This window comes from Pristis pectinata, chromosome 14 (assembly GCF_009764475.1).
Source record: "Pristis pectinata isolate sPriPec2 chromosome 14, sPriPec2.1.pri, whole genome shotgun sequence".
In the NCBI taxonomy this organism is placed as follows: domain Eukaryota; kingdom Metazoa; phylum Chordata; class Chondrichthyes; order Rhinopristiformes; family Pristidae; genus Pristis; species Pristis pectinata.
The window spans coordinates 5,615,122-5,641,248 of record NC_067418.1 but is presented as its reverse complement, the minus strand read 5'-3'; the positions used below and the strand labels follow the sequence as shown (position 1 = coordinate 5,641,248).

Sequence of the window (26,127 nt, the reverse complement as noted above, 5' to 3'; positions counted from 1 at the left end):
GGAGCCAGGTAGAAGAGGGAGAGGGGTGGAGTAGGGAGGGGTGGAGAGGCAGGTGGGTGATAGGTGGAAGCAGGCCCAAAACAAGGGCAGATGGGGCCAGGTAGGGGAGGGTGAAGGTGGAGACAGGGGCTGGAGGGCAATGCACAGGGACACGAAGGCTACAAGTGCTGGAATCTGATAAGTAAGGAAGGTGGTAATGGAGAGGTGAACGGCAGATGGAACCAGAGGGGATCTCATGGGTAAAGTCTGCAGAGGGAAGGTGACAAAATTAGGTGATGGGGGCTGGGGGTGGGGGGGGAAGGGAACAAAAAGTGGGTCAGGAGGAGAGAGGGAGGGGAACACAGCAGGTAAGGGTTAATTGAAAGTGGAGAATTCAATATTCATACCGTTGGGTTGTTGACTACCCAGGCGGAATCTCTCTCCCCTTCCAATCCACCTCTGGTCCTCCCATTTTTGTATCCTTTCCCATATCCACCCCTGAAGTCCCCCATGTTCATCTTCCGCCCCCTTCTGGTTCCACCCACACACTTCACCCACCAGATTCCCCCCACCCACGCCCCTCATCTGGTTCCGTCTGTCCTTCACCTCTCCCCTAATGGTTCCCATTATCACCTTCCTTACTTATCCCCCCTCTCCACTCTTGGTCCTGGTGCAGGGTCTTGACCTGAAATGTTGGCAGTTCCTTTCCCACCCCACAGATGCTGCTCGACCCGCTGAGTTCCTCCAACGGTCTGTTTTTTGCTTCAGATTCTAGCATCTGCAGTCTCTTGGTCTGATTGTATCTTCAGGCCCAGAAATCCTAGCAGGAGACATTTGACGGAACAAGATGTTGTTATGAGCTACTGTCTTGATATGTTTTATAATCCACGAGTCTCTACTATGCATTGTCAAAGTGACTTCTGCTCTTAAAGGGACATGCAACTTAAACGAAGAGCTGGTCATTGACTTCTGGAAGTCGGGTGGTGCTCCTGTTTACATCAATGATGCTGCGGTCAAGAGGGTTGGATCTTCATGTTCCTAGGAGTGAACATCACCAATAGCCTGTCCTGGTCCAACCACATAGACACCACAGCCAAGGAGCTCACCAGCGCCTCTGCTTCCTCAGGAGGCTAAAGAAATTTGGCATGTCCCCTTTGAGCCTCATCAATTTTTATCGATGTATCATAGAAAGCATCCTATGTGGATGCGTCACAGCTTGGTATGAGAACTGCTCTGCCCGAGACAGCAAGAAACTGCAGAGAGTTGTGGACACAGCTCAGCACATCATCTCCCCTCCAGCCTCCCCTCCATGGTCTCTGTCTATGCTTCCTGCTGCCTTGGTAAAGCAGCCAACATAATCAAAGACCCCACCCACCCCGGACATTCTGTCTTCTCCCCCCTCCCATCAGACAGAAGATGCAAAAGCCTGAAAGCACATACCACCAGGCTCAAGGACAGCTTCCATCCCACTGTTATAAGACTACTCAGCGGTCCCCTAGTACAATAAGATGGATTCTTGACCTCACAATCTACCTCATTATGGCCTTGCACCTTATTGTCTGCCTGCACTGCACTTTCTCTGTAACTGTAACAATTTATTCTGCATTCTGTTATTGTTTTCCCCTGTACTACCTCAATGCACTGTGTAATGAATTGATCAGTATGAATGGTATGCAAGACAAGTTCTTCACTGTACCTCGGTACATGTGAGAATAATAAACCAATTTACCAGTTTACAACTCAGACCTCTTTGTACATGACTGCATTGCAATAAGAACTTCAATATGCTGAAACATCCCAAGGTGTTTTGCAGGAAAATTGGCACAGGGGATATCAAGACTGGTTCTCGAAAGCTTGTGTTGGGGTTGGGGTCAGGGCCGCATTTGTCTACTGTGGGAAAGTTGGGGTCATGATCAGTCGTATTCCAATTTTGGGGGTTCTGAAGGAGACCTTCAGCAATCTTGTGTTGGGGATTGTCAGAGGTTGTGGGTGGGTGGGGTAAGTGGGCAGACATAACGGGGACCATCTGTAGGGAGGTCCACTCACCTGTACTCCGACATGGACCAAGGTCTGCCTGCTCCCCTTTATTGTACATTAAAGCAGTGCGCACATGGCATTGTTCGTGGGCCACATAGGTACAAATTAAATTGACACAACTTGTCAAAACATGCATTGTACACTGTGTGACATCACTGTGCAAGTCCAGACACTTCTGTGTGTAGGATCTGGGGCCAATCTGAAGTTGTTTGAGGGCAGTACATCCAAGATTTTAATAAAATTCCTTCATTGCATGCAAAAAATCATTGGACTGCATGAAAGAATTTCTAGGCATTTTATTTTGCATAATCTTCACACCAACCAAGCCTTAATAAAACGTGTACAGCAGTGTAAAGATGCTGTGTGTGTGTGTGTGTGTGTGTGTGTGTGTGTGTGTGTGTGTGTGTGTGTGTGTGTGTGTGTGTGTGTGTGTGTGTGTGTGTGTGTGTGTGTGTGTGTGTGTGTGTGTGTGTGTGTGTGTGTGGTACACTCTTATGTCTTTGCATTTTAGAACAGCACAAGAACAGGCCCATCGGCCCCTGATATTATGCTGAAATAATTTAACGCCGAACTACACTAATCCCTTCTGCCTGCACATGGTCCATACCTCTACATTCTCTGCACATCCATGTGTCTACCTCAGAGCCTCTTAAATGCCTCTATCATATCTGCCTCCACCACTACCCCTGGCAGCACATTCCAGCCACCCACCACTCTCTGGGTAAAAAACTTGCCCCGCACATCTCCTTTGAACTTCCCTCCTCTCACCTTAAATGCATGCCCTCTGGTATTAGACATTTTGACCCTTGCACTATTATTTATTTTGTAATTTATGGTAATTTTTATGTCTTTGCACTGTACTGCTGCCACAAAACAACACATTTCACAACATATAAGACAGTGATAATAAATCTGATTCTGATGAAATACCTCTCATAATCTTATAAACTTGTATCAGGTCTCCCTTCAGTCTCCACCGCTCCAGAGAAAACAACCCGTTTGTCCAGCCTCTCCATATAGCACATGCCCTCCAATCCAGGCAGCATCCTGGTAGTTATAGAGTTATACAGCACAGAAACAGGTTCTTTGGCCCAACTTGTCCATGCCAAGTTTACTTAAACCAGTCCCATTTGCCTGCATTTGGTCCATATCCCTCTGAAACGTTCCTATTCGTGTACCTGTCCAAATGTCTTTTAAACGTTGTAATTGTACCCGCCTCTACCACTTCCTTTGGCAGCTCATTCCACATACCCATCATTGTCTGTGTGGAAGAACTTGCTCCTTGGGCCCCCTCTAAATCTGTCCCCTCTCACTTTAAGCTTATGCTCTCTAGTTTTAGTGTTGGTGTGCAAATTATTTCTGTGACCTTTTGAAAAGGTACCCAAATAGGTGCATCCCTTGGAACAAGTTGATGCCTGTTCCGCTGAGTGACATTATTTTATGCCATATTCTGTGTTCCACTTTGTGCTTTGCCTTTTGAATACATAACCAGCCATTATTCCCCATTTCAGGTCCATGCATGCCATCTGTTTATGGCTGCAGTTCCAAACTTTCCAGATCACTGAATGAGAACTGACGTAAACTGGCTGGGTTCAGTTTAGTGAAACACTTTATTAGAAGCAGAGTTAAGAAACTAAAATTGAATCATCCTTATTCTTGAGTTCCACTCTGTTATTGCATGTATAATGCCATTGATGGTGATACATGAAATTATATTAAATTGAGGTACATAAGACTTTAAAAGCAGATAATGCTGATACTTTGTCCTGCTGTTCTGCCTTACTGTGTCAGCATCTGGTTTGATTCTGTTGCCAAGGTTTTGAGGCTTGTCCTGTTTGGGCAGAAGTTCAGATGTCTTTTAAAATACTTGGGATGCGAGCTTTGTGGGACACGAGCTTTGTGGGACACATTGTTGGTGTTCCAGTTGTATCCCCAGCAAACCACAGGCGATGTGGCAGACGCCTCATCACCAGAGACAAATGCACAGCTGGCAACTGACTTTATATTGAGGGCATTTCACATGGAATGATAGTTTATTGCATAAAGCAGCATGACAAGCACAGTCCGTTTAGCCTAAATAACCAGTGCTGTTCAGAGGGGGGAAGGATTATTGAAGAAGAGCAATGTACTGTTGACAAGGTACTCAAGATGTTTGATGGTTGCAGAATAAAAAATTGCCATGTCTTGAAATATGGTGGAACAGAAACATCTTGAGAACTCCTCCCTTTCCTTCTTGGGAGGGGATGGTGATAAATGACAGAGAACAGAACAGCACAGGAACAGGCCCTTCAGCCCACAATATCTACCTGCACGTGCTGTATATCCCTCCATTCCATGTCTGTTCAAAGCAGGTTGTCATCTTCCTGCCCTTCCCTGTCATACATTGGTGGTTGGCAACTATAACAATCATCTCAGTTCAGTGTAATGGAAGAATATTAAATCAGGTTTTGAGTCTGCAGTTCAAGGTGACATAACCTTGTAACATTGACCAGACAATATATTTCAGTGTATGCCAGAATGTAACAGTCAGGAAAAACTGAATGGGGTGGGACTCCTTATTCCAGAAAAGAGCAGACTAGAGGGTGACCTATTAGAGTCAGTCATAGAGCAATACAGCTCAGAAAAAGGTCCTTCAGTCCAACTCGTCAATGCTGACCCATCTAAGCTAGTCCCGTTTGCCTGTGTTTGGCCCATCTCCCTCTAAACCTTCCCAAGAGGATTTTAAAGTTATGATAGGTTTGTTGGGATAGATTCAGCGAAGGCGATTCTATCTGTGGGGAGAAAAACTATGGGCCACAGACAAAAAAAATCCAATAGGAAAATCAGGGAAAACCCCCCAGAGAGTGATTAAAATTTAGAACTCTCACCCACAAACAGAACAGATCCATTTGAAATGGAAGCTGGATCATTATATACAAGTGAGGAAGCAAAAGGAACATATGCTGACATCTTTAGGTTGAGAGAGGAGAAATAAAAATGCTTTTTATCCAAGAATGACTGAGGGCATGTACCACCAGACTTAAGGACAGCTTCTGCCCCACTGTGATAAGACTATTGAATGGTTCCCTTATACAATGAGATGGACTATGACCTCACGATCTACCTTGTTGTGACCTTGCACCTTATTGCACTGCACTTTCTCTGTAGCTGTGACACTTTGTACTGTTACTGTTTTTACCTGTACTACCTCAATGCACTCTGTACTAACTCAATGCAACTGCACTGTGTAATGAATTGACCTGTACGATCGGTGTGCTAGACAAGTTTTTCACTGTACCTCGGTACAAGTGACAATAATAAACCAATACCAATACCACCCCAGCAGCCCCTGCCTGTACGGTGCTCCAAACTTATTTCTCGTCACCAAAGTGAACAAGAGAAGACCCCTGGAATTAATTAGGAACAAATTGATGGGAGAAGAGAATTTGTCAAATCTTCCTGAACAACCTGTTATGAAGATGGCTGTACCAGTTGAGAGAGTTAACTCTGGAAAGTAATCCATCTTTGATTGCCAGTTTTGAATTGCATTGTCTGCTTACCAAACTTAACCCTCAACATATAGTCGAGGGATTGAGTTTAAGAGCTACGAGGTAATGATGCAGCTCTATAAAACTCTGGTTAGACCACACTTAGAGTACTGTGTCCAGCTCTGGTCACCTCATTATAGGAAGGATGTGGAAGCGTTGGAAAGGGTGCAGAGGAGATTTACCAGGATGCTGCGGTTTAGAGAGTATGCATTATGAGGAGAGACTAAGGGAGCTAGGGCTTTACTCTTTGGAGAGAAGGAGGATGAGGGGAGACATGATAGAGGTGTACAAAATATTAAGAGGAATAGATAGGGTGGACAGCCAGCACCTCTTTCCCAGGGCACCAATGCTCAATACATACCCTTGTATGGCTTTAAAGTAATGGGTGGGAAGTTCAAGGGAGATATCAGAGGGAGGTTTTTCACCCAGAGAGTGGTTAGGGCATGGAATGCACTGCCTGGGGTGGCGGTGGAGGCAGGTACATTGGTCAAATTCAGGAGATTACTAGATAAGCATCTGGAGGAATTTAAAATAGAGGGATATGTGGGAGGAAGGGGTTAGATAGTCTTAGGAGTGGTTTGAAGGTCGGCACAACATGGTGGGCCAAAGGGCCTGTATTGTGCTGTACTGTTCTATGTTCTATATGGTTCTGCTGATTTCAATGAACCAAGCTCGTGGTGGTGAGAACAGGCAGCGGCTATTATCCTGTCTTGTGTTTAGCCCCAATGGTCAAAGTTGAATTTTTCTCCCTATGCTTTTGCTTCTGCAACAGCAGAGAGATAAAAATGTATTCTCCTCTTCCACTGAGCTGACTGCTGGTGGTAATGGACTGTCTTCTTCAGAGGGGAAAATGAAGAACAGCTTAGGTAGAAGTCTGTACTTTTGAGAAGCCTGGCTGCCATTTGAGGTGTGTTGGGGAGACTGTAGGAGGAGTTTAGTACCTTCTCACTTCCAAGAAGTGTCTGATGGCCGGGTGCTGCATTTGATTGTAGGAAAAAGCTTGAGGAAACTTCAGGCTTCTTGCTATCCTTTGATTTTTTATGCCTCTACCAGTGTTGGCTTGATATTTGGGGATGACAAATGAATGTTCTACCTACAGGCTTGCATTCTCTATAGGAGCCAATTATCAGAGGAGATAGATGTTCAATATTGTCGTGGGCACACGTACTCAGGGTATAAATGCCACGAAAATTAGCTTTTTGCAGCAGCAGCACAGTGCATTACAAATGTAGCAAATATAAACTTAAATTATCATAAATTATGTAACTCAAATAAACTTAAAATGAATGCAGAATGGACATGTGTCTGTACTGGGTCAGTGCAAAAGGAAGACTCCTTGGCACCGTAGAACCAGACACCCTCTAACTGCATCATATCTCTGTCATCACAGGTTGCCTCAGTTTTGGTTCCTCACTGCTTTTAAATTGAAATATTTTATATTTTTTGAGTACCTGTACTTCTTACACACTGAAATCCAAAGGGATCTCAGTGGTCCAAAAACACCATCACATACTCATTGAGTATGGAGAAATGCCCAAGGAGTGTGGGGTCAAGTAATATCAGAATGAAGGGTAATAAAACCTTTCAGGAGAAGTCAACTATTGAGCCAGGGAGGTTAGAGGAAAGGATTGCGTTTTTCTTGCTATGTGACACTCTGTGGTGCATTTAGAGGAAAGTGAAGGAGGGTCAGGCCTTTAAACTTAGTGGGATTGGGACATTCAGCGAATCGACACAATGCCCTGACATCATAGGACCATTATCAAATGAGATTTGACACCAAGGCAGCTATTAGGGCCGATGAGAAAAAGCTTGATCAAAGAGTTTGCTTAAAGGAATATCTTGGAGTGCAGAAAGCTGTAAGGAAGAAATTCCAGAACCTTGGAAGTAGGTAGCTGAAGGCATCCATCAAGTGTCAAGTAGCAATAAGGAATGGGGCTTGGGCTGCGGAGTGTTGACAGACTCAGCCAGCTCCATCACAGGCACAACCCTCCCTGCCATCAAGGACATCTTCAAGAGGCGGTGCCTCAAGAAGGTGCATCCATCACTAAGAACCTTCACCATCCGGGACATGCCCTCTTCTCGTTACTACCATCGAGGAGGAGGTACAGGAGCCTGAAGACCCACACTCAACGTTTCAGGAACAGCTTCTTCCCCTCCGCCATCAGATTTCTGAACGGTCTATGAACCCAAGAACACTACCTCATTATTCCTTTTTTTTGGGCAATATTTATTTAATTTTGTAATTTATAGTAATTTTATGTCTTTGCACTATACTGCTGCTGCAAACAACAAATTTCATGTCATCTAAGTCAGTGAGAGTGAACCTGATTCTGAATCTGATGTTAGACACCAGCAAGAAGTGTAATATGGATTGGTGGATTACAAGTACATGAATGCCAATCTCTCTATTTGACTATTTGCATCTGCTTAATGCAGCCCCATTTTATGTATTTTTATAAATCCACCCAGTCTGGTTTTTGCAGTGTCAAATCCTCACCTTGGGTTGGTGCATTTGAGATTCCAGGAAAAGAAAATAGCAAAATTAACTTAGAAACCTCTTGCAACATTACCTTGTGTTTTTCTCTGTATGTTCCCATGATCTATAAGTGTAGGATGATGCAGGACAATGACAGCAAAGTCTTCCCTTAATGCATTGACCTGTTAGCATTGGAAGGCATCCCAGGATTCTTCAGGGGTGCTTTCAAACAAATAGACACCAGTCCAGCTCAATAGTCAGAGAGGCAACAAGAAGCTCGGTGAATAAAGTGGAGGATCTTAGGGGAGGAACAGGAAGTAGGTGGGAAATCCCAGTCTTGGAGCCTAGGAGGCTGAAGCCTAGACTTCTCATGGTGAAGTAAAGTGAGATGATTGACACAGACATCTCTGGGAATGTGGTTGGGGATGGAAGCAGGTGAGATATATGGATGGTAGCTTTCTCTTCTCCAGTTGCCACTTTGACTGCTAAGGATCACCACACCAACTTCTCCCAGAACTCCAGCCATATGCCAGCCCCTCATCACTGCTGATTGGGGAGGTTCCTGAGTCAAGTTGTCCTCTCCTCCCGACTAACTGCAATGGGACCCTCAATCTGGTGGGGAAGAAGATCTGTACATCTGCCCTTTGACAAGCAACGGGACTCTGACACTAACCAATACAGAGCAATTCAGCCTTGGTAATTGCTTGCTGATCTATAACTGCCTTATGGGGCCATCCTATAAATGCCTGTACAATTTATTTACAGAAATATGTTCTAAATTGTGACTTAATGTGATATTTCTTTGTACTCTTGCCTTGTCCCTTCTAATGAGGCTTTGTATTTTCTTATTTCCCCCCAGAGCGCCAGAGATTATTTTGGGTTTGCCATTTTGTGAAGCCATAGACATGTGGTCACTGGGGTGTGTGATTGCTGAGCTATTTCTTGGATGGCCTTTGTACCCAGGAGCACTGGAATATGACCAGGTAAGGAGTTACTCTAATAGTTTACGCATGACTGCATTATTAAAGGTAACCTCCAGCTTGCCAAAAACTGGCTGAATGTTGGTTTGATGGTCTTCATGATTAAAACAGTAAGCAATAACTTTTTTGTCCCGAAGTTTACCCTTGAATTAGGGAAATGTTGTTCTATTTCTACTCTTTCAAATGTCACCTTCTTTGTAAAAGACAGTTATATCTTGATTTAGGACTTACGAAAGGTCACATGATCTAAAAGCAAAGATAAGCAGGAGATTAGCTGTCCCAGAGAATCAGGTTGATTTAATGAATTAGACTCAAAGCAATAGAGTTTTTGATAGGCAATATTCAGGTGGGTAAAAACAGACTTAAAGAAAGAAAATTGCTCGCATTTTTATAGTGCCTTTCACAGTGTCCCTAAGTGACAACCGGTGAAATACTTCCTGAAATGCAGTAACTGTTCTTAATTAGGGAACCTGAAAGTCACCATTGATCAGAAGCTCAGCCACACCGGCCACATAAATACTCCAGCTGCAAGAAGAGGTGAGAGGCTGACCGTCAACAAGGATAAGTCAGGAGGATTTTGAAATACTCTTCACTTACCTGGATGAGTGCAGTTCCAACACCATCTAGGAAATTGCTTGATTGATATACCAGCCAACACCCTCCAGTACTGGCACACAGTGACCACAATGTGTACCATCTGCAGTTACTGGCCTAGACTAATCCAACAGCACTCTCCACCCACATCTCTACCACCATGAAGGCCATGGGCAGCAGGCATGTGAGAACACCAGCATACTCCATCCTGATTTGGAAACGCATTGCCGTTCCTTCATTGTCACTGGGTCTAAATCCCTACCAAGCATCACCTTGCGAGTATGTTCACCAGAAGCTCTGCAGCATTTCAAGAAGGCGGATAACCACTGCCTTCTAAGAGGCAGTTGGGATGGTTAGTAAAGACTGGCCTTTGCCAGCAACATCTCATTCTGAAAAAGGAATAAATAATTTCAATCAGTTTGCACGTGGTATGGCTTCCCATTTCGTCCATGGCAGAATCAAGAGGAGCTGAAGTCTCAGGTCGATGATTTTTCACCAATGACCCATCCAACTTGCTGTTGGGAGATTTCTTACAGGAAACTGAATCCTGGGTTCAGGGAGACAGTAGGACTGGGTGGGCTTCATGGCCCCTGTAATCCATGCACCCAATTTAAGGTGTACTGTCCTTCCACAAAGAGAGCAGATAGCAGCTTTAATAATTCTCTTTGTTCATTTCTTGTCTTCTGTTGATAAAAATAAAAACTACTGAAACTACTCAATCCCTGCTTTATTTCCAGAATCTGCAGTTTTTTGATTTTCCTTTCTGTGGGAAATCATTTGAATCCTGAAAGACCCTCCTGCTTTCGGATGAGAAATGCCATGTGCATTTATTGTACCATTTTGATACTATTCACAATCTGCGGCCTTCAGAGGATCTCGGCGCTTTTTTAAATAGGAAGTAAAAGTGTTCCTTTGAAACAATTTCCCGATCATGATGAAAAACACAACGATGCTGGAGGAACTCAGCAGGCCAGGCAGCATCCGTGGAGAAAAGCAAATTTCCAGATCATCGTGTTTTGGTAGCATGTAAAGTTATATAAAAGAAAATGTCTAGGAGGAATTGCTGACAGCTTATTAAATGCAAAGCTTATATTTCTGTAACGCTTTACGGGAATTGAGGATATCTTAAAGCACTTTTGAAGTTTAGTCTCAATTGTCATAAGTGGAATGCAGAAGCCAATTTGTGCACAGCAAGCTCCCACACATTGGTATTGAACTATATTGTTGATTGAGCCAGGACAATGAGCAAACTCCTTCAAAATGGCGTTGGTAGATATAAAAAATCTATTGGCACGATTTTGAAAAAGAGGTAGAGTCTTCATGTGAGTCATGATTGATTCCTGATATAGCAGCAAAGAAAATCCAAAGATATAAAATGTTATATGTAGAAAAAGAGTAGGAGCTGTTTAGAATCAAAAAGGTGACCCATGTGCGTAGGCAGAGGATGAGGTTTAGGTTCTTAATGAATATTTTGTGGCTTTCTTCACAAAAGAGAGAGTGTTGCTGAGGTTATAGTAAAGGAGGATGAGTGTGAAATATTGCAAGGGATAAATATAGTAAAAGAGGTTAAGGGGTTTGGCATCTTTGAAGTGCATAATTCACCAAGTCAAAATGACTCGAGCTATTAAAATAAAGGGAGGGAAGCAATTGTAGAAGTCTGACTACAATGTTTTCTATACTCCCTGGTAAGAGGAGTGGTTCCAGAGAATTGGAGAAATGTTTAAAAAGCGCGGAAGTGATTAACTGCATAATTACAGGCCAGTTAGTTTGACTTCTATGGTGGGTAAATTATTAAGGTCAATTCCTGGCATCAGTATAAATCTTCATTTCAAAGGGCACAAATTAAGAGAAGATAGTCAGAATGGAAACACAAGAAAGTGGCAACAAAATGGACAAGGTGGGGAAGAAGGCGTATGGCATGCTTGCCTTCATCAGACAGGGCACCGAGTACAAGAGTTGGGATGTCATGTTACAGCTGTACAAGATGTTGGTGAGACTGCTCCTGGAATATTGTGCGCACTTCTGGTCGGCATACGATAAGAAGGATGTGATTAAGCCAGAGAGCGTGCAGAAACAATTCACAAGGATGTTGCTGGGACTAGAGGGCTTGCGTTAGGAGGAGAGACTGGATAGGCTGGGACTGTTTTCCCTGGAGTGAAGGAGGCTGACGGGTGACCTTATAGGTTTATAAAATCATGAGGGGCTTAGATAAGATGGATTGTCACAGTGTTTTTCCCAGGGTAGGGGAGTCTAAAACTAGAGGGCAGAGGTTTAAGGTGAGAGGGGAAAAAGGGGACCTGAGAGGCAAGTTTATCACATGGAGGATGCTAGGTATGTGGAACGAGCTGCCAGAGGAAGTGGTAAAGGCGGGTACAATTACAACGTTTAAAAGGCAATTTGGACAGGATGTGAACATGGATAGGAAAGGTTTAGAAGGATATAGGCCAAATGCAGGCAAATGGGACTAGGTCAGGAAGACATCTTGGTCAGCATGGATGAGTTGGGCCAAAGAGCCTGTTTTTGAGCTGTATGACTCTATGACTCTAAAAGGCTGCAAATGCTGGAATCAAAAACAATTTGCTGCAAGAACTCAGCAGGTCGCACAGCATCTGTGAAGGGAAAGGAATTGTTGACACTTCAGGTCGAGAACCTGCATCAGGACAGAGTGGAGAGGGGAGATGGCTAGTATAAAGAGGAGAGGGGAAGAGATGAGACAGGCTGGTAGGTGGACCGAGGAGGGGTGAGGAACGATGGGCAGAAGATGCCAGAGAGGGGAGGGGTGGAGTCGGCAGGTGTGTGATAGGTGGAAGCAGACAAGGAAACAAAAAGGCAGATGGAGCCAAGTGGGGGGAGAGGAGGGTGAAGGTGGAGACAAGAAGCTGGATGGATTGACAGAGTCAGCATGGATTCGTTAAGAAAATCTCATACCTGACTAATGATTGAAGTTCTTGAGGAGGTAACAAAGATCGTCGATTGCATGGATTTCAGTGCTCTTTGACAATGTCCAACATGGCAGAGCAGTGAATAAAGTAAAAGTCAGTGAGGTCTAAGGGAGAGTAGCAAATTGAATTCAAAATTGCCATAGCGGCAGGGAGCAAAGAATATAAGTTGATAGCTCATAGAGTCGTAGAGCAACGCAGCGCGGATACAGGCCCTTCAACCCAACCAGTCCGTGCTGACCGCGGTGCCCACCCAGCTAGTCCCAATTTCCTGCACTCGGCCCCTATCCCTCCAAGCCCCACCCCTCCATGTACCTATCCAAGTGCTTCTTAAATGACACTGTTGTACCTGCCTCACCCACTTCCTCTGGCAGCTCATTCTGTATACCCACCACCCCCTGCATGGAAACAGTTGCCCCCCAGGTCCTTTTTAAATCTTTCCCCTCTCACCCTAAACTTATGACCCCTAGTTTTGGACTCCCCTACCCCGGGGAAAAGACTGTTACTGTCCACCTTATCTATGCCTCTCATAGTTTTAAACACTTCTATAAGGTCACCCCACATTCTCCTACATTCCAATGAATAAAGACCTAGTCTGGCCAACCTCTCCCTATAACTCAGGCCCTCTAGTCCTGGCAACATCCTCATAAATCTTTACAGTTTAACCACGTCTTTTCTATAACTGGGTGACCAAAACTGTACATAGTTTGGTAGGCAAGTTAGTCAAACAGGTATGTTGGTAGGCAGTTACCACTGAGGTTCCACCTGGCTGGATTCTTAGTCCCTTTCTTTCAGTGACTTATTGATGATTTAGATGTAAATGCAGGTGCATGATGAAGGAGATCGAGAAGCAGGGCTTTGTAGTTGACAGTGAGGAGGAAACCTTCACGATGAAAAAGTAAATTGATCATCTAGTTATTTGGGCAGTAAAGTGGTGAATGGAATTCAATGGATTGTTAGATAAATGCTTTTGGAGGGGTGCTACAAGACAAGGCAAGGCAAGGCAAGGCAAGGCAATGTATGATAAATGGGAGAACATTGAATGGTTTTGAGGAGCAAGCTACCTTTGATGTCCAGCCACAGTTCCTTAAACGTAACAGGATAGGTCAGTAAAAATGTTAAAAAGGCATATGGAATGCTTTCCTCTTTTAGCCAAGACATGGAATGTAAGCAAAGAGGTTATGCTAAAACTGTATACATTAGTCATAGAGCTATACAGTACAGAAGCAGGCCGTTCGGCCCAACCCTGCCCATGCTGACTATCACACTGTGCACCCACCCGTCATGCCAATCTATCCAGGCTCCAAAACCTCATCCCTGTGTGCCAGGAAGTTAATATTCAGCCCATAACATCAAATGTAGACATTATTATTGAACAAAATCATTACAACTGCTGTCAGTGTACAGATTATAAAAGTGTTATGGAATTAATGCTTGTTTGCCCACATTGTTACAATGACAGGCTCCAGCTTAAAGTCAACGTCAGGTTGGTTTAGTATAATTAAGTGTTTATTTTCCAAAGATTCAGATTGGAATTAAAAAGTTATGGATGAGGTGGAACCTATTCTTAGACTGGAACAGGAAAACAAGTTAGAGAGTCATAATCATAGAGCGATACAGCACAGATACTGACCCTTCAGCCCAACTAGTCCATGCCGACCACGGTGCCCACCGAACTAGTCCCAATTTCCTGCGTTCATCCCATACCCTCTATGCCCTGCCCCTCCATGTACCTATCCAAGTGCTTCTTAAGTGATACTATTGTACCTGCCTCAACCACTTCCTCTGGCAGCTCGTTCCATACACTCACCACCCTCTGCGTGAAAAAGTTGCCCCTCAGGCCCCTTTTAAATCTTTCCCCTCTCACCCCAAACCTATGCCCCCTAGTTTTGGACTCCGCCACCCTGAGAAAAGGACTGTTACCGTCCACCTTATCTATGCCTCTCATAATTTTAAACACTTCTATAAGGTATCCCCTCATTCTCCTATGCTCCAAGGAATAAAGTTGTGGTACTTACAGATATGCCTCAGCACTAACCAGCCTGACCAACAGCATTGCCAGCCAAGATCAGATCACTGGGCGTGTGTCATTATTAACTCGCATCTATGGAGTTTCATAACAAATGCATAGAAAGAGTCCCCGTCCCTCTAAATTCATGATGCATAACGTACCAATGAGTAAGCTGCTGGTGTACTGAGTGAAGTTAAGGAATGGATGAGCCTGTTAGCTCACTGCCCATTTAGATCAGCCAGGTGAAACCATGCCCTGGGTCGTATCTGTCTTGAGCACCTTGGGCTTGAAATTATGTGCTCAAGTCTTCAAGGTGGAGCTTGAAGACAAATCTTTGATTCAGAGGTAACAGCATTTACCACTGATCCAATGCTAACGTTATTTTATACTCAATTAACTTCATATATAAACATTTAGTATACAATGGAAATCTGACATAAAGAACTATAGAAGTGGTGTCACAAAAGATATAGATAGACCATAGTTTGAGTATTGCATACAGTTTTGTTCAATACCTTACAGGAAAGGGTGCAGGAGATGGTTGTTGCTGAGACTGGAAAATTGTAGCTACTAGGAATGATTGGATAAGCTACATTTGTTTTCTTTAGTTCAGAGGAGGCTGGGGGAGAGTTAATTAAAGTGTATAAAATTACGAAGACGCAGTTAGAGCAAATAGGAAGGATCTGTTTCCCTTGGCAGAGGAGTCAAAAACTGGGGACATAGATTGAAAGTAATTAGGAGAAGGATTAGAGGGGAGGTGAGGTAAAAAATTTCCACCCAGCAGGTAGTAGGAGTGTGGAATTCGTCAGCTAAAAGGGTGGGGGTGGTAGAAACATCATCATTTTTAAAAAGAGGTCAAATGTGCCCTTGGAAACCCTGCAACTTCAGGGCCACAGACCTAGAGGGGGAAGATGAGGTTACCACAGTGAGGAGGAGATGGGCCGCATAGCGTCCCTCGTCATGAATTTTGAATGATTCATGATACACTTCTACCCTCCAGTTAAACCCTGCTTCAGTGTGAGTGGTCTGTGGCGTTCGTGAGTCTCTTGCACATTGCACAGGTGACGTCAAAACCCGCCTTGCGCACCATTTGACATCATAATGCATCCCTTGCATGAATGACCATCAAAAGTAAGGAACCCTGGATTGAATTCGTAGGTGTGTGTCATGCATGCACAAACTGGGTTTGAGATAAAATTCTCCCAGGTTGTACATAAAATTGGTGTGCTATACAGGAGAATTTTTAGGTGGATATAAAAATGCAAGCCTTTTTCCTAAACTGATTAACTGCTTTTAAAACCACTGGGCTGTGCAATCAGAAGACTTTTAGCTACTGCAGTAATGACGGTAGCTTCAGGAAATACTTTTCACCCTAAAACTAAGTACCTGTTTGACTAAACTGCTAGTATTGGTGCTGTAAATATTTCTCTCCTTTACCAGGAATTCTTTTCATTTACAGCCAAGCCAGTGCCCCGCTTGTCTGGAAAATTAGGAAAAATGTTATTTCTGGCAGTATATGGCTAACTTGTCCAAGTGTTAAATCCTTCTTCTGATCAGAAATGGAAAGTTTGGACTATGGTGGTTAGTAAAGTATTTTTGCACAGTTTGACCCAGACTGTAGTTTGTTTTTAAAAAGAGAGAGATATACATACACCTATATACACACACACACGTAAATATAGATTTTTATATACACACACACACACACACACACACACACACACACACACTCTTCCACCATTACGCTTGTTTACATTCTGTGCTCGGAAAATGCCATAAATGGATGAAGGCACTGTTGTGATTTCTCACTTGTGACCTTCGGAAGCCTCTGATATGTGAATCCTTGCCAAGCAGCTTGGCCAGTTATTGCAAGATCCTCACAGTTCTGTGTAAAGGTTCCGCATTACACTGAGCGCCAGAATTCAAAGCCTTCCCCGAAGAGCAGAGCAAGTGCCATCTGCTTCAGAGCAGCATGCACGTGCTTCTAATCCTACAAGTGTTTTACTTGGCTTATGGAGGCAGTTTGGGTAAGTGTAAAATTTGCTGGGACTAAAAGTGTCTTGTTTAATGATTGATCTTGTGGAGGGATTTGGTCTGTGACCCCCTCTACTAGCTTTCTGTTGCCTCAATCATTCTTACGTGCCAAGCGGTAGATCACAAGACCCATAATATCTGGGCTTGAATTGCACATCCAGAAACCTCGAGGTCTCCTGTGCCAAAATCGGCTCTCATTACCTCACACCAGCAAAAGGTATTTTTAAACAAGCCTGTGTTCTCATCTGATGCTCTCCATTTTCACTTGGATGGAGTAAAAGCAACTCTTAGTGAACGGAGGCTACGTTTGGTAAAGCCCTGCCTGAGTAGGAAATTTCCATGGAGCTTTCTCAGTTTGTTCACAGTGTTTCGATGCTGTGATTAGTGTTGTACAGAAAAGTGAGGTTGTTTCAGGCTGTATCTAAATCTATCATAGAACATAGAACATCACAGGGACAGGCCCTTTGGCTCACGATGTTGTGTGCCAAACTACTTAAGCTAATGACACCTAATCCCTTCTGCCTGCACTTGGTCCATATCCCTCCATTCCCTGCAATTTCATGTGCCTATCTAAGAGCCTCTTAAATGCCTCTATCTTATCTGCCTCCACCACCACCCCTGGCAGCACATTCCAGGCACCCATCACTCTCTGTAAAAAAAAACTTGCCCCGCACATCTCCTTTGATTTTTGCTCCCTCCTCACCTAAAATGCATGCCCTGTAGTATTAGACATTTCGACCCTGAGAAAAAGATACCGGCTGTCTATCTATGCCGCTTATAATTTTATAAACTTCTATCAGGTCTCCCCTCAGCCTCCGCCGCTCCAGAGGAGACAACCCTGGTTTGTCCAACCTCTCCTTATAGCTCGTGCCCTCTAATCCAGGCAGCATCCGTGTGAACCTCTTCTGCACCCTCTCCAAAGTCTCCTCATCCTTCCTGTAGTGAGGCGACCAGAATTGAATACAATACTCCTGATGCAGCCTAACCAGAATTTTATAAAGCTGCAACATAACAGCAGAGTGTAGTGATAGTATGTTATTTCAATAGAAATTTTTTGTGCTGTAGAATCTGATCTTTGCCACCTGGTGACATGTCACAAGATCAGAGAATCTAGGAGCTCTTCAAAAGAAACCAAGAAAAACAATAGAGACTTCGAGGACCACATCGAAGATCAACCACGACAGTGGGGCAAGGGGGCACATGGATAACTGGAGAATGTATATCTTCTTGTGATTAACTTATTCAAATAGGTTCTTCAGTCAGACAGCACAGAAGGTCACTCATCTCACCTCTGCAGGCTGTTTAGAAGAGCTATCCAGTTAGTCTCACTCCCCTGCATTCCTACATCAAGTCAAACCAGCATAAGACTTATACTATGATTGGTAGGGCACTGGGGAGTGTAATGGAACAGAGGGACCTAGGAGTACACGTACATAGTTTGTTGAAAGTGGAGTTACAGGTATGCAGGGTGGTAAAAAAGGTGTTTAGCACGCTGGCCTTCATCAGTCAGGGCATTGCATATAGGATTTACCTTAGATAGGCACATGAATGTGTGGGAAATAGAGGGATATGGAGATTGTGTAGGCAGAAGGGATTAGTTTAGTTGGACATTTGATTACTAATTTAATTAGTTCGACCTGGGGGGCAACTGTTTCCATGCAGGAGGTGGTGGGTATACAGAATGAGCTGCCAGAGGAAGTGGGTGAGGCAGGTACAATAGAATCACTTAAGAATCACTTGGATAGGTACATGGAGGGGAGGGGCTTAGAAGGATGTGGGTTGAACGCAGGAAATTGGGACTAGCTGGGTGGGTACCATGGTCAGCATGGACTGGTTGGGCCGAAGGGCCTGTATCTGTGCTGTATCGCTCTGTGACTCTATAGCTCAGCAATTTTCCTCCTTTCCACCTTCCTTTTCAATGTTACTGTTGAAACTGCTTCCACCAACCACACAGGAAGTGTTCCAGGTGCTTCCTCTTCACCTCACCATGGCTTCTCGTAATTTCGCGCATCTTCATCAAACTTTCTGTGAACCTTTAAACCAAAAAAAAACACAGCAAATGCTGGAAATACTCCTCAGGTCAGGCAGCACCTGTAGAGAGAGAGTATAGAGTGAATGCTTCAAGGCAATGATTCTTCATCGGAATCAGGAAAAGTTAGAAATCAAACATGGAGACACAAGAGACTACAGACTCTGGAACCTGGAGCAACACACAACCTGCTGGAGGAACTCAGCGGGTCGAGCAGCATCTGTGGGGGGAAAGGAATTGTCCACGTTTTGGGTCAAAACCCTGCATCAGGAGTGATACATTCAGCCCAACAGGTCCATGCTAATGCTTAACATATTTCCTTCCATATTACTTCATCTAACTCATCAATGAATCACTCCTGATGCAGGGTTTCGACCCGAAATGTCGACAGTTCCTTGCGTCCCACAGATGCTGCTCGACCCGCTGAGTTCCTCCAGCAGATTGCGTGTTGCTAGACCTCAAGCATGTTTTACATTGCAGAGAGAAGGAAGAACGGAGCAGACAAAGGTTGATAGTGTGGGGACCAGAAGAGGCTGAATGGGGGTGCCAGGAAGTGGGGTGGGGTTGGTGAAAGCTTCTTAATTGCAACTGACCTGTCTAGGGCAGATGCAGGTCTTAAGGAAGTGAATAAAAACAGAGAAAGAGATTGGAAAGAGCGCTGAGACTGAGAGATGCAGAACACTGAGATGCAGGAACACTGGCTGATCCATCCAGAGGCGATGTAGGTATGAGGTGGTGAATAAGTACAGAGAGAGCGAGGGGATAGAAGTGCTGGGACTGTGAGATACAGAACACAAAGATACAAGGACACTGAAATAAAGCTTAAGAATGCAGCATTCATTACTGAGGACCCTCACCATCTGCCTTCTTGTTACCACCATCGGGGAGGAGATACAGGAGCCTGAAGACCCACACTCAACGATTCAGGAACAGCTTCTTCCCCTCCGCCATCAGATTTCTGAACTGTCCGCAAATCCCTGAACACTACCTTTTTTATTGCACTATTTATTTAGTTTGTAATTTATAGTAATTTTATGTCTTTGCTCTGTACTGCTGCCGCAGGACAACAAATTTCACGGCATATAAGTCAGTGATAATAAATCTGATTCTGATTCTGAGAGTACTCAACAGTAGCTGTGGAGTGAGAGAAACAGAGTTAATGGTAAGCATTGGTGGCTGCTGAATACGTCCAATTTTTATCTCATTTCTCTGAACCTTGTTTGTTCCTGTTAACTGAACTTCAGTTTTTCGAGTCTTTCCAAGTTTTTCAATCTTGTATCATCGCAGTGAATTCTTTCTGTAACTAATCCACCATCAGTGGAGTACTCAGAGCTGGGAACCCTATTCAGAGTATGGTCTAATCAAAAGCTTATATGATATCCAGTTGTCTCAACCACACAATCTGTGATTTCCCCCAGTGGTTGTTTAGTCTTCATCAAACTTGTTACTCTTATGCTGTCTGCTGTCTAATTAATTAAAAGTCATTAACTACTAAAGTCGTTAAGCTGGAGAGAGTGCAGAGGAGATTTACGAGGATGTTGCCGGGACTCGAGGGACTGAGTTATGGAGCGAGGTTGAACAGATTGGGACTTTTGTCATTGGAGTGTAGGAGAGTGATAGGTGATCTTATAGAGGTGTATAAAATCATGAAGGGTGAATGAGCACGAGAGACTTAATAGGAACCTGAGGGGCACCCTTTTTCCACCCAGAGGGTGGTCCATATATGGGATGAGCTGCCAGAGGAAGTGGTTAAGGCAGGTACATTAACATTTAAAAGGTACTTGGACAAGTACATGGATGGGAAAGGTTTAGAGGGATTTGGGCCAAACATGGACAACTGGGACTAGTTTAGGTGGGAATCTTGGTCGGTATGGACCAGTTGGGCCGAAGGGTCTGTTTCTGTGCTGTGTGACTCAATGACTCTGCTGTTTCCTGTCCTTAACATTGCATGACATCACGTTATAAAATGGTACATGTGACCAGAACAGCTGGATCACAGCGGACTTGCAGACGCTGGAAATCTGAAATAAAACAGAATGCTAGAAACTCTCAGCAGGTCAGGTAGCATCTGTGGGTCATGTTTTGCCCCAAAGCTCTTCATGTCCTGGTGGCCAGCTGCAGTTAGCATTCGAGGAGTGCAAACTAGAGAATGGGGAGAACGGACTGGCTTCATTCAGAAACACTGCTGAATCCTTCACGTGTAAGGATTTAGAAGTCCAGCATCTTGATAAATTGATACCTTGGCAAATACAACAGTTGTAGTGTACTTATAGAAAGATCTCACAAACAGCAATTGAGTTAATCTGGGCTTGAACAGCATTGATTATTTGGGAAAATGTAGTGCCTGAAAAAGCTCTGCAGTCCATTAAAATCTCACACCCTAAAAATATTCTGGGAGCTTGAGAGAGGAATGTTGACCTGGGATACTGAGGGAGAAGATTCTTTGGGCACTTCAGTTTGGCAGAATGTTGATATATCATCTCATGCAAAGGATAGAAGTGGAATTCAAACAGAGAAGACAAGGCGGTGAAGAAGGCATTTGGCACACTTGCCTTCATCGGTCAAGGCATTGAGTACAGGAGTTGCTACGTCATGTTGCAACTGTACAAGTCGTTGGTGAGACCATACTTGGTGTATTCTGTGCTCTTCTGGTTGCCCAGCTGTAGGGAGGATCTCATTAAGCTGGAAAGGGTGCAGAAAAGATTCACGGGAACGTTACCGGGTCTGGAGGGCTTGAGATATAAGAAGAGATGAATAGGCTGGGACTTTTCCTCGGGAGCATAGGAGCCAAAGTGGTGATCTGAAAGAGGTTTATAAAGTCATGAGGGGCGTAGATAAGGTAAATGGTCACAGTCTTTTTCCCAGAGTAAGAGAATCTAAAACTGCAGAGGCCATAGGTTTAAGAACCAGGTTTATTATCACTGACGTATGTCGTGAAATGTGTTGTTTTGCAGCAGCAGTACAGTGCAAGGCATAAAAGTTACTATAAGTTACAAAACTAAATAAATAGTGTAAAAGAGGAATAACGAGATAGTGTTCATGGACCGTTCAGCAATCTGATGGCGGAGGGGAAGAAGCTGTTCCTGAATCATTGAATGTGGGTCTTCAGGCTCCTGTACCTCCTCCCCGATGGTAGTAATGAGAAGGGGGTATGTCCTGGATGGTGAGGGCCCTTAACGATGGATGCCGCCTTCTTGAGGCACCTCCTCTTGAAAATGTCCTCGGTGGTGGGGAGGGTTGTGCCCGTGATGGAGCTGGCTGAGTCTATAACTGTCTGCAGCCTCTTTCGATCCTGTCCATTGGAGCCTCCATACCAGGCGGTGATGCAACCAGCAGGATGCTCTCCACTGTACATCTGTAGAAATTTGCAAGAGTCTTTAGTGACAGACCAAACGAGAGGGGAACAATTTTAAAGGTACCTAGGGGCGGGTTTTTCGTATAGAGGGTGGTGGGTACATGGAACGAGTTGCCAGAGTAAGCTGCAGAGGAGGGTAGAGTTATATTGTTTAAAAGACATCTAGACAGGATCGTGGATAGGAAAGGTTTAGAGAGATCTGGGCCAAATGCAGGCAAATAGGACCAGCTAAGATAGACATCTTGGTCGGCATGGATGAGTTGAGCTGAAGGGACTGTTTCTGTGCTGTGAGGTTGAAGCTCGAGCAGTAGGTTGGAGACCAAGAAATTGAGTGAGGTTCTAGCAAAACCTTGAAAATTGAAAAAAGAAAATCAAACCATTTGAGCTTTTCAGGTGCTGAATCAGTTGTCCATTTTCATCTTTTAGAGCAGCATAAAATAGTTTCATTCCTTCTCAAAGTAATTTTGTTCCAAATTACCTCAGCAAGGCAGAAGTTACTGCCTTATTAGTTGAAAGTGCTTTCAAGTAAAAGGGAATAATTCGGCTTGGATCAGAGTTTCCATAACCTGATTACCTTTTTTATTATTTTAATGGAAGCTTTTCTTTGTAAAGATTGTTTATTTTGTGGTGGCTAGGGAGAGGGCTGAGCCATAAAGTGAAAAACTTGGAAGTGAAAGCCATTTGAAAATTGATAATGCAGGCTTGAAGCAGATAGATGTGGGTTTTATTTCATGATTCATTGAGTTTAGGTGACGTAAGTCAGTGATGAGATCATCCCTAGCATAACCTTGTTTCTAGCACCACTATTCTTTGACTTTTATGTTATAAAGTGTCATTCTTGCGCACTTCACATTTAACAGAAGCACTTTGAACTGTGCCTGCTGTTTTGTCAGGGCAGCACAGTGACGCAGCTAGTAGTGCTGCTCCCATGCAGCTCCAACGACCCAGGTTCAATCCTGACCTCGGAAGCTGCCTGTGTGGAGTTGGCACCTTCTCCCCGTTACCTTGTGGGTTTTCGAGAGTGCTCCAGTTTTCTCCCACATAGGAAAGACATGGAAGTTGGTGAGTTAATTGGCCACTGTAACTTGCCCCTAGTGTGTAGGAGAATGGAAGGGATTGATGGAAGTGCGGGAACAATAAAAAATGAGTGTAACTGGGTGTACATGGTTGTTGTGGGCTGAAGGGCCTGTTTATTATTGCACTATTTATTTACTTTTGTAACTCTTTTATATCTTTGCTCTGTACTGCTGCCACAAAACAACAAATTTTACGACATATGTCAGTGATAGTAAACCTGATTCTGATTCTGTCTCTGTGCTGTTTGACTCCATGACAACAGTTACTTTGTGAACAGAAAGATCCCACATGAGCAGCAATTGTGTTAGCTCAGAACAAATAGTGGCCAGGCCAGGAAAACAACTCCCTGCCCTTCTCCGAGAGGTGACTTGCAATCTGTTTTGTCCCCTCAGCCACTGAAACTAGCAAACGTGACCTTGTTTCAGGGCGGCACGGTAACATAGCGGTTAGCACGACGCTATTATGGCGCCAGCGATCGGGGTTCGATTCCCGTCACTGTCTGTAAGGAGCTTGTACGTTCTCCTGTGTCTGCGTGGGTTTCCTCCGGGTGCTCTGGTTTCCTCCCACATTGCAAAGACGTACGGGTAGGTTAATTTGGGTTTAAAATGGGCGGTGCGGACTCGTTGGGCCGGAAGGGCCTGTTACCATACTGTAAATAAAATTTTTAAAAATTTAAAGAAGAATTAACGTCTGACAGTGGGGCTGAAGTGGCACCTTAGAATTATGTGCTCAGTCCTTTGGAGCAGAACCTTCTTACTGCAAGGCAAGAGTTTTCGACTGTGCCAAGCTGACATTTTGACATGCTTGATTGAAGAAGGCTTTTCATAGGGTGATGTTTAAGTGTGAGCAATGTTCAGCCAGTGTGGGATTCATGTACAGCTCAATAGCCAGACTTGTTAGCTCTTGAGAGGACAAAAAGACTTTGGAAAGGTCCAGTGCACTTATTGTGCAGGAAACTATATATTACTGAACAAACGTTTCTTAAAAATGCCATAAATACATAATACTTTGGAGGGTATTGGTATTGGTTTATTATTATCACTTGTACCAAGGTACAGTGAAAAACTTGTCTTGCACACCGATCGTACAGGTCAATTCATTACACAGTGCAGTTACATTGAGTTAGTGCAGAGTGCATTGAGGTAGTACAGGTAAAAACAATAACAGTACAGAGTAAAGTGTCACAGCTACAGAGGAAGTGCAGTGCAATAAGGTGCAAGGTCACAACAAGGTAGATCATGAGGTCATAGTCCATCTCATTGTATAAGGGAACCGTTCAATAGTCTTATCACAGTAACGAGCATGCATGTTCTGGTAGTCATGTTGAAAGACTTCCAAATCCTGTGCAGACATTGCAGTTGCTGAGCCAGCCCATTATACTTCGACCTCATGGCTGACTGAGAAACATAGAACAGGCCCTTCGGCCCACGATGTCTCTGCTGAACACGATGCCAAATTAAATTCTTCTGCTTGTACACTATCCATATCCCTCCATCTCCTGCATATTCATGTGCCTATCTAAAAGCCTCTTAAATGCCTCTATTGTATCTGCTTTCACCACCACCCCTGGCAGCCCGCTCCAAGCACCACTCTCTGTGTAAAAAAATCTTGCCCCGCACATCGCTTTTATACTTTCCCCCTCGTATGTCCTCTAGTATTTGACATTTCTACCCTGGGAAAAAGATTCTGATGGTTGCTGTATCTATGCCTCTCATAACTTTCTAAACTTCTATTAGGTCTCCCCTCAACCTCCAGCACTCCAGAGAAAACAACCCAAGTTTATCCAGCCTCTCCTTATAACACATGCCCTCAATTCCAGGCAGCATCTTGGTGAACCTCTTCTGTACCCTTTCCAAAGTCTCCACATCCTTCCTGTAATGGGGCGACCTGAATTGCAAGCAATAGATCAGCTTGACTTGTAGGCCCTTTGTTGCCCCCTACGCCAACCTAGTAGCTTCTAGCCTCAAACCACAGGTTGCAGGTGCATTTCACAACCCAGTGAAGGCAAACTGTGATAGTTATAGAATGGATCTAAAAGATATAAACCTAAATATTGGAGGGGACAAAGGAACGCTTGAAAATAAAATCACTTAAAGCAGACATTCTGATCAGATAGATTAGTTGATTGTCAAATACACCAGGGTGCGATAAAATTCCTTGTTCATATGATCTCACAGAGTAAACAGTGTCCATGGTAATAATAAATACAGCAATAAATACAGTGACAAGCGCAAAACAGCAGGAAGGTGCAAAGATTGTCGTGACATCTGAGGAAGTGCAAAAAAGTGCTAAAGTGACAATAACAGAATTACCAAGAGAAGTAGAGTGAAGGGTTGGAGAACGTGGCAGCTCCACCGGGAAGGGGATGTGACAGAGGTGATTGGTTCAGGAGTCTGACAGCAGTGGGGAAGAAGCTGTTCTTGAGTCCGGACGTCCAGGCTTTCAGGATCCTATATCTTCTCCCAGAAGGTAGAAGAGAGAAAAAGGAATGGCCAGGGCATTAGTTAAAGAACATAAGAAAATAGGAGCAGGAGTAGACCACTCGGCCCTCAACCCTCCCCTGCTATTTAATACGATCATGGCTAATCTGCCCCAGACGTCTTCTGTGCCAGTAAAGTGAAGAAAGCACTAGGGTCCATTCTGCAGTGATAGAATTGAAAAGCAGAGACATTATGCAAAATCTGCAGAGACTCGGAGTGTTATGGTCTCCCTGTTACAAAAAGATGAAAGAAGCTATCGGAGGATGTGCAATAAACATTTCTCAGATTGATCCCACTGTTGAGATGTTGAGGGTTGAACAGGCAAGGTCTTTTTTTCTGGAAAAGACCAAATTAAAGGACTAAAAGCAAAAAATCTGCACATGCTAGAAATCTGAAATAACTGAAAATGAAGGATGCTCAGCAGGCCTGGGAGCAACTGTGAAGAGAGAAAGGTAGACTCCCAGGGTAGGGGAGTGTAAAACTAGAGGGTGTAAGGTGGTGAGAGGAGAAAGATTTAAAGGGGACCTGAGGGGCAATTTTTTCACATAGAGGGTGGTGGGTATATGGAACGAGCTACCAGAGGGAGTGGTAGAGGTGGGTACAATTACA

At 44.0% G+C, this 26,127-nt stretch overlaps 1 protein-coding gene across 5 annotated transcripts in view; it reads left to right on the top strand.

Moving 5' to 3' along the window:
* The window catches only part of hipk3a (homeodomain interacting protein kinase 3a), a 244,886-nt gene that overhangs the window by 164,073 nt on the left and 54,686 nt on the right, over positions 1 to 26,127 (top strand). For all 5 annotated transcript variants that reach the window (XM_052029055.1, XM_052029053.1, XM_052029052.1 and 2 more), the window contains one exon: positions 8,879 to 9,002. In XM_052029055.1, coding sequence (XP_051885015.1) covers positions 8,879 to 9,002 — 124 coding nt within the window. The remainder of the gene's footprint in view (positions 1 to 8,878; positions 9,003 to 26,127) is intronic.